This window comes from Myotis brandtii, unplaced genomic scaffold, assembly GCF_000412655.1.
Source record: "Myotis brandtii unplaced genomic scaffold, ASM41265v1 scaffold1234, whole genome shotgun sequence".
NCBI classification, from domain to species: domain Eukaryota; kingdom Metazoa; phylum Chordata; class Mammalia; order Chiroptera; family Vespertilionidae; genus Myotis; species Myotis brandtii.
Window position 1 is genome coordinate 742,323 of NW_005354309.1, and position 8,209 is coordinate 750,531.

General features: G+C 48.7%; 1 protein-coding gene across 6 annotated transcripts in view; it reads left to right on the forward strand.

Moving 5' to 3' along the window:
* Nucleotides 1–3,841, forward strand: part of DNMT1 (DNA (cytosine-5-)-methyltransferase 1) — a 40,674-nt gene extending 36,833 nt beyond the window's left edge. For all 6 annotated transcript variants that reach the window (XM_005859184.2, XM_014533962.1, XM_005859185.2 and 3 more), the window contains 5 exons: nucleotides 537–732; nucleotides 1,058–1,221; nucleotides 1,441–1,557; nucleotides 2,717–2,807; nucleotides 3,473–3,841. In XM_005859184.2, the coding sequence (XP_005859246.1) occupies nucleotides 537–732; nucleotides 1,058–1,221; nucleotides 1,441–1,557; nucleotides 2,717–2,807; nucleotides 3,473–3,519 (615 nt within the window). In that variant the 3' untranslated portion in view covers nucleotides 3,520–3,841. The remainder of the gene's footprint in view (nucleotides 1–536; nucleotides 733–1,057; nucleotides 1,222–1,440; nucleotides 1,558–2,716; nucleotides 2,808–3,472) is intronic.
* The last annotated feature ends 4,368 nt before the right edge of the window (nucleotides 3,842–8,209 follow it).

Here is an 8,209-nt window from a genome sequence, read left to right on the forward strand (position 1 = left end):
GTATTGGGGGAGTGAGAGAAGGAGGAGGGGTGGGGGGCTGGTGGGTCCAAATTGCTGGCCAGGCCTAGGGACCCTACCTGTGCACGAATTTCGGGCCTCTAGTGTAATCATATAAAGCATCAATCAGAGCTCTTGCTCTTCCTGGAATAGGCCCGGAATGTCACTGCCCTCCTCTGACTGACCTCTCTCGCCATTCCTGTTCTCTGCATGTTGTCCCAAATACACCAAACCTGGCCTTTTGTGCCCCCAGCTGCTGGCTCCTCCTAATACTGCAGGGCTCAGCTCAGGCACCCTCCCCCCACTTGCCCTAAGCTCTCCCTCACCTGTTCCCCCCACATTATTCTGCATCCCTGCTGTCTCCTGGCACATGTGTAATCCCTAAGCTGTTCATTCAGGTAACTGTCTGCCCAAATGGGATGTAAGCTCCTTGGGGGTTCCTGGTTGTGGTGGTGTTCCCAGTGCCTAGAGCAGTGGTGCCCAGGCCACTGCAGATGCTCCCTGAGCTGGGTGACAGCTGGGCCTTGCCACACTTTTAGGACATGAGCGCGTTGGTGGCCGCCCGCATGCGGCATGTCCCTCTGGCTCCGGGCTCAGACTGGCGTGACCTGCCTAACATTGAGGTGCGGCTCTCAGATGGCACCATGACCAGGAAGCTGCGGTACACCTACCACGACCGGAAGAACGGCCGCAGCAGCACTGGGGCCCTCCGAGGGGTCTGCTCCTGTGCGAGCGGTGAGACCCCTGTGTGTGCCCCGGATGTGGCTTCCCTCCGTGTACCGTGAAGCCCAGCCCCTTCAGGTCCTGATTCCCACAGCAGTCAGCCAGCTCGGGTGAAGGAGCACTGTCATCTGGGGTCTCCCAGAGGAGATCCTGGTGCTGCTGCTCACTAACCCAGTGGCCCTGGGTAGGGCAAGCCTGGGATCCGCATTGTGAAAGCTGTGCCCAGGAACAGGGACTGTTGCTGCTCTGTCCCCGGGTGGACTGAATGCTCTAGGCACTTCCCGGGCCTCCTCTTGTTCTGGAACCTCAGCCTCATTGCAGCCCTCTCTTCCAACAGGCAAAGCTTGCGACTCCACGGCCAGACAATTCAACACCCTCATCCCCTGGTGCCTGCCTCACACCGGGAACAGGCACAACCATTGGGCTGGCCTCTACGGGCGGCTCGAGTGGGATGGCTTCTTCAGCACAACTGTCACCAACCCCGAGCCCATGGGCAAGCAGGTAGGATGGAGGACCCGGGTCAGGCCTGGGAAGGGGACAGGCAGGGGCTGAGGTGGGAGTGGCCTGTCAGGAGTCAGCACTCCTCACCTCCTGCCTTGGTGCCGAGGAGACGGGCTCACCGGCTGAGGCCGAAAGCTGGACTTCTCCATGGCGTAGTTCCCCACCCTGCCCACAATGGCCGGTCTTGTGCCCCGGCCCCACCGTGCCTCTCGCCCCCAGGGCCGTGTGCTTCACCCTGAACAGCACCGTGTTGTGAGCGTGCGGGAGTGTGCTCGCTCCCAGGGCTTCCCGGACACCTACAGGCTGTTTGGCAATATCCTGGACAAGCACCGGCAGGTCAGTGGAGTGGCCTTGAGCAGGGCAGACAGGAAGAAGGCCCTCTTGCCCGCCCCCGCCCCCGCACAGGGTAGAGAGTGGTTCAGCAGAGGGCACAGCTCACACGGGGCTGCTGTTTGGCCTCAGTAGTCCCAGCAGGGGCACGACCAGACAGAGGGTCCCTGTCTCTGGGCCCAGTGCTCACGGGCACGACCAGACAGAGGGTCCCTGTCTCTGGGCCCAGTGCTCACGGGCTGGACCAGGACAGAGGGTCCCTCTCTCTGGGCCCAGTGCTCACGGGCACGACCAGACAGAGGGTCCCTGTCTCTGGGCCCAGTGCTCACGGGCTAAGCATGTTGGTTGCTGCTCTGAGGCAGATTTACCCCAAAAGGAAAGTTTCACTACAGTGAACTTCAGAGACGAGCAGACTAAATGTCTGGTGGTGAAAGGTCACTGTTGCTAAGGGTTAAGATGGACCAACAGTTCCTCACTGATTCTTAGGGTGGTGTTAGGTTGGCTTTTTTTTTTTTTTAAATCCTTACCCCAGGATATATTTTTTCCCATTGATTCTTAGAGAATGGAAGGGAGAGGGGAGACACCCACACCAATGTGAGAGAGACACATTACATTGATTGGTTGCCTCCGGCACATGCCCTGACGGGCCAGGGAATCAAACCTGCAACCCAGGTACGTTCCATTCCCCTGACTGGGAATTGAACCCATGACCCTTTGGTGCATGGTCCAATGTTCCAACCACTAAGCAACACTGGCCAGGTCAGGTTGGCTTCTTAATTGAATGTATTTCCGTCCAAGTAATGCACACACATGGCTTAACGAGCTAAGAGTGCCTGGGGGTTATAGTGGGAAACCCGTTTCACTCCTTAACCCCAGTCCTGTTCTCTGAAAGCAGCTACTCAGCTAAAGTGAAGCAAGGTGGCTTCCACATCGGGATCTTTGCCCTTTAATGGCCCCCTTCTCTGTGGGTGGTTCTAGACAGGTTGGTGTTGGGGGTGGGAGGATGAGCTGATTGGCAGGGCCGAGGGGTTATCGTGGTGGAAGTGCTTTGGGGACCCTGTGAGCATGAGGCCAGGGGCTCAGTGTCCTCATCACGGTGCTGAGTGGAGGCTGGCGCTGACCCTAGCTGTGCCAAACTCGGCATTGCCCTCCTTCCCTCCTGCAGGTGGGTAACGCCGTGCCGCCACCCCTGGCCAAAGCCATTGGCTTGGAGATCAAGCGCTGTATGTTGGCGAAGGCTCAAGAGAGTGCCTCAGGTATGGTGAGGTGGGTGGGCTGAGGCAGGCAGGGTATAACTCTAGTCCAGTGATGGCGAACCTTTTGAGCTCGGCGTGTTAGCATTTTGAAAAACCCTAACTTAACTCTGGTGCCGTGTCACATAATAGAAATTTTTTGATATTCGCAACCATAGTAAAACAAAGAGTTATATTTTTGATATTTATTTTATATATTTAAATGCCATTTAACAAAGAAAAATCAACCAAAAAAATGAGTTCGCGTGTCACCTCTGACACGCGTGTCATAGGTTCGCCATCACTGCTAGGCTCTGGAGCTCGGGCGGGTCGCACGCTCTCCCTAGTGGCCTCATTTCTCCCTGGGCTGCCATGAGAGGGAATGAGTCACACGTGTTAAGTGCTCAGAACAGACCCGGCACATAGTGAGCGGGTGGGTCTCAGGGCACTTTCCCCTGTCCTGCCGGGTGGGCCTCCTCAGCCTCCGATGCAGGCAGTCTGGAAACCTTAGGGAGCACCTTTGAGCCATTCAGAATGTTCATTCAGAGCTGCTACGGGTTCATTTACAGTCGGCCCCTAACCGACGCCTGCGCATTAAGGTAGCTCCTGACTTAATGTGTTTGTGATGCTCCCTGTTGTAGTTTGATGTATATGTTCCCTGTGGTGACTTTCCTTTTCTTTCTCTTTAGTTAAAATCGAGGAGAAAACTATCGAGGAGGAAACTGCCGAGGATTAGTTTCACCCTCCTGCGCCCTTGTTTCTGGCACCAGGGATCCCCAATGTGCACTGATGTTGTGTTTTTAACATGTTGAAATCTGTCAGTTCAAATGTGTTGTACACGGTGTTTGTGGCCTTGGCTGACATGAAGCTGTTCTGTAAGGTTTGCTTACCAACTAATGACTTAGTGATCGAATTGTGCAGTACTTTGTGCATTCTGAATTTTAAAAGTTTTTTATTATGCATTATATCAAATTTACCACTGTATGAGTGGAAATTAAGACTTTATGTAGTTTTTATATGTTGTAATATTTCTTCAAATAAATCGCTCCTATAAATCATCTGGGGTGGTGACTCATTATTTACAAGGAGCTCTGGCTGTCTCTCAGCTGAGGTTGAATGAGAAGGGGTTCTTAGTGCTGAAGGGGGTCCCACAGAGGCGTTTGTATGACGTTAGATCACTTCATGTGTCCCGTGTATGTGTGTGAGGGGCGGGGGTTAACTTGTGGGACTTAGTTTTGGCCAGTGAGCTGCAAGTGGAACTCACTGGTGTAGCTCCCAGGGAGGCCTTTTAAAGGAATAGTCTTGGTTGGCCTAACCCATGGCCTTGCAGGCCTTTGGAGTGGCCGTGACCCCTGGCAGCCCCTGGCAGTGCAGCTGCCTTCTTGTGACCATGGGAACAGAAGCCCCTGGCGTGGGTGGTGGAGCAAGGAGAGAGGAGCCCTGGCTGCCACCCCCAGTGGTTAGAGTGTTGGCCCACACACGGAAGGATCATGTGTTTGATTCCCAGTCAAGGGCACGTACCTGGGTTGCAGGTTTGATCCCTGCCCCAGTTGGGGTATGTGTGTGGGAGGCAACCAACCAATGCGTGTCTCTCCTCAATGTTTCTCGCCCTCCCTCCCAATCGCTGTAAAAAAACAATGGAAAAAATATCCTCAGGTGAGGATTAACAAAAAAGTTAGTTGGAGCCCTGGCCTGCCACCCCAGACAAGCCCCTTATTTGCTTAAGAACCTGGAGGTGGGCCCTGACCTGTTTGGCTCAGTGGATAGAGCGTCGGCCTGTGGACTGAAGGGTCCCAGGTTCAATTCCAGTCAAGGGCATGTACCTTGGTTGCGGGCACATCCCCAGTAGGGGGTGTGCAGGAGGCAGCTGATCGATGTTTCTAACTATCCCTCTCCCTTCCTTTCTGTAAAAAATCAATAAAATATATTTTTAAAAAAAAAAGAACCTGGAGGTGGGCTTTCTAGGCCTCCAGCCTAACTCAGTCCTGAATTCCAAGGTGAACAAAACTTCTCCTTGGTTTGTCTTTGGGGAAGGACTTGCTATAAGACGCCAGCAAAGCAGAAGCAGACAAAGCGTCCATCACCAGCCCTGTGACCCGAGGGCCCCCAGGAGGAGGGTAAGTGGCACCAGCTGCTGGACCTGCACGTGCACTTTCACACCTGGTGTCCTCGGAGGCCCTTCGCCTGTAACGCCCACAGGAGCTCCAGGTCTTTTAGACTAAAGGACTAAACGTAATGCAAGTGCAAAACTCACTAAGTTCCTTCTAGTAAGTAGTTGGGTGTTGGCCTCTTTGCTGCAAACAGCACTGCACTGACATTCTCTTCCATCATCTCCTCAGGGAACTGTCTCAAGAGGTTCTGAGATTATCGAGTATAAAAGTTCCTATTTCCGTTACAGAGCATGTGGCTGCCCCTCCCACAATACGAACTTCCTTCAGCCTGCCCTGCCCTTGACCCCTTAGTCCTTGTCAGGGGAGGAGAGAACGTCTAGTTAGCGTTTTTTAAGGAGTGACCATACTCCATGTGTCTGGTGGCCAGGACCCGTTCCTCCTCTGAGGTGACGCGGACTTTGTCTTCTCTGGGAGCTGTTCTGGCATTGGATTTTTTACCTCTGCTTGTGTTGCTTTCATCTTGAGTCATATCTTTGCCATATTGACTCTATTTTTAGGGATTAGATTTATATTTCTCTGCTTGTATAGAAAGGCCTTCCCTGCCCTCGGGGTGGGGGGGGGATGGGGGAAGGTAATGGGGGGATAAGGGCACATATGTAATACCTTAATAAAGAAAAAAAATAAAAATAAAAAGCAATGGAAAAAATATCCTCGGGTCAGGATTAACAACAACAACAACAAAAGTATTTCATACAGAAAAAGACAAAAAGAGGAAGTAAAGATGAGGCCAAATGGAAACACCCAGAAGCACCCGTGTTTAGTGGCTAATCTTATCTGGGCAGCGCAGTTTCTCTCCAGGGTTGGTACTTGTATGGAAGCAACATCTAGCTAATATTTATTCATGATGGTTGCATAGTCTTTGTTTTCCAGTCTTTTAAAAAATATATATTTTTGTTTATTTCTTTAATATATTTATTGATTTTTTTTACAGAGAGGAGGGGAGAGGGATAGAGAGTTAGAAACATTGATCAGCTGCCTCCAGCACACTCCCCACTGGGGATGTGCCTGCAACCAAGGCACATGCCCCTGACCAGAATCAAACCTGGGACCCTTCAGTCTGCAGGCGGATGCTCTATCCACTGAGCCAAACTGGTTCAGGCAAAATATGTTTTTTTATTGATTTCAGAGAGGAAGAGAAAGGGAGAGAGATATAGAAACATCAATGAAGAGAGAGAATCATTAATCAGCTGCCTCCTGCTCCATGGTTGAGCATCAACCTAGGAACCAAGAGGTCACCAATTCAATTCCAGGTCAGGGCACATGCCCAGATTACAGGTTCTTTTGATGTTTCTATCTCTCTATCCCTCCCCTTCCTCTCTCTCCTCTAAAATTAATAAAAAAATAAAAAATACATGCACATGTTACATCTCACATGTATTACATAAGTACACACTACATATTAATATCTAATGTATATAAAGTAAATGATTTCATATTTATGTATCTATTCATATTTAAATCAAAATAATACATACACATGGTAAAAAATTTAAATGTAACAGAAAAGGCTAAAAAAGAAGCTTTTCTCCCCTGATGCCTTCCTCTCAAAGCATCCCTCAGGAACAATTTGATATTTCTTTTCTGATATGCATACATCTACATATCTATGTGCTATTAAAAATGTACACAAATTGGTTCCCATAATATATGCCATTTTACATCTTGCTTCCTCCTCTTACCTTGGCTTTTTTTTTTAACATGAGCACAAATGGATTTACTTCATCTCATTGATTATGGCAGAGTATATTTTAATCTGTTTAAGCAGCCCCTATGAATGGAGACCTGGGCGTTCCTGGGTTTTGCTATCATGAACAATACTGCGTGGATATCGTATTCTCACATCTTTGCAAACATTTACAAGTTTTCATCACAGGTTGAATTACTACCTGGCTCAAAGGAAAAGACATCTGTGCAGTTCAAGTTTTAGTAGATGTCAAATTTCAATCCAAAAAGTTTGCCTAATTTCATGCACTGACAATGTGTGTGAATGCTTCTCTACATCTTTGCTACTATTGGGTAACATCACATTTTAAAAGTTTTGCCCATTGTTATGTTGTTCAGATTTTGCATTTCTTGGAGTAAGTTTGAACAAGTGCACACATGTGCATTGGTTCTTTGTACAAACTTTGTATTTTCATCCTTATTTCCAGACCACCCTCTTTTTTTCACTAATTTCCCCAGTCTCCTTCAGGTCTCTTGCTAATTTATCCTTTCCACTCTATACTCTTCAAGCTTCCAGAATAATCTTTCTCACAAGAACATCTGTTCACACTGGGTTACCACTCAAAATATGTCAGTGACTTCACTCACACCCACAGCCTATAGGGTAAAGAGCCTACATTCTTTAGTGTGGTTTAAAAATCCTTTATAGTATGGGTCCCACCCCGCCCCAAATGCCCATTAATTGAGCAAGTACCCTGTGGGTGCTGGGGGCCCAGAGGTGAACAAAGCAGGCAAGTGTTTGCTTTCTGCAGCAGATGTTCTAGAACAGTGTTTCTCAAACTTTTTTTCATTATTGCCCTTCTAAAGGGAAAAATGGAATTATCTCGAAATTTAAATCAATTTCAATCCAATTACATTCAATTTCTCTCTAATTATGGAATTTAAATACTTATTTGGATGGGTTGGCTTTATTTTATTTTTTGGGGGGTGGGTTGGCTTTAGAAGGCCACAAGCCATTGTAGTATTTGAGGGTTTTTTTTGCCCCCCAAGAATTAATTTTGGCCCCCATGGGAGCCATGTCAACCACATTGAGAATGTATGTCCTGCCTGGCCAGCATGGCTCAGTGGTTGAGCGTCAACCTATGAACCAGGAAGCCAGGGTTCAATTCCTGTTTAGGGCACATGCCTGGGTTACGGGCTTGATCCCCAGTGTGGGGCATGCAGGAGGCAGCCAATCAATGATTCTCTCTCATCATTGATGTTTCTATCTCCCACTCCCTCTCCCTTCCTCTCTCAAATAAATAAAAATATATATTTTTTAAAAAGCATGCATGCCCTAAAGGGAGAGCTGAACAATAAACAAATAAATGGAAAAGATGACATCAGAGAGCCAAGAATGTTGCAAAGGAAAGAAGGGAGAGTGGTTGAGGGGGCCACTTGACATCTGGCTCCTCTGAACCAGAGAAGTTCTCTCCAGACAAGGCAGACTAGCTTTAGTTTTTTTCAGCTGCAAAATGGAAGTGATTCATTAAGCACAGTACGTGCTTAATGAATGAGCTTTATTGGTAGTATTATTTATTTTATTATTTTTAT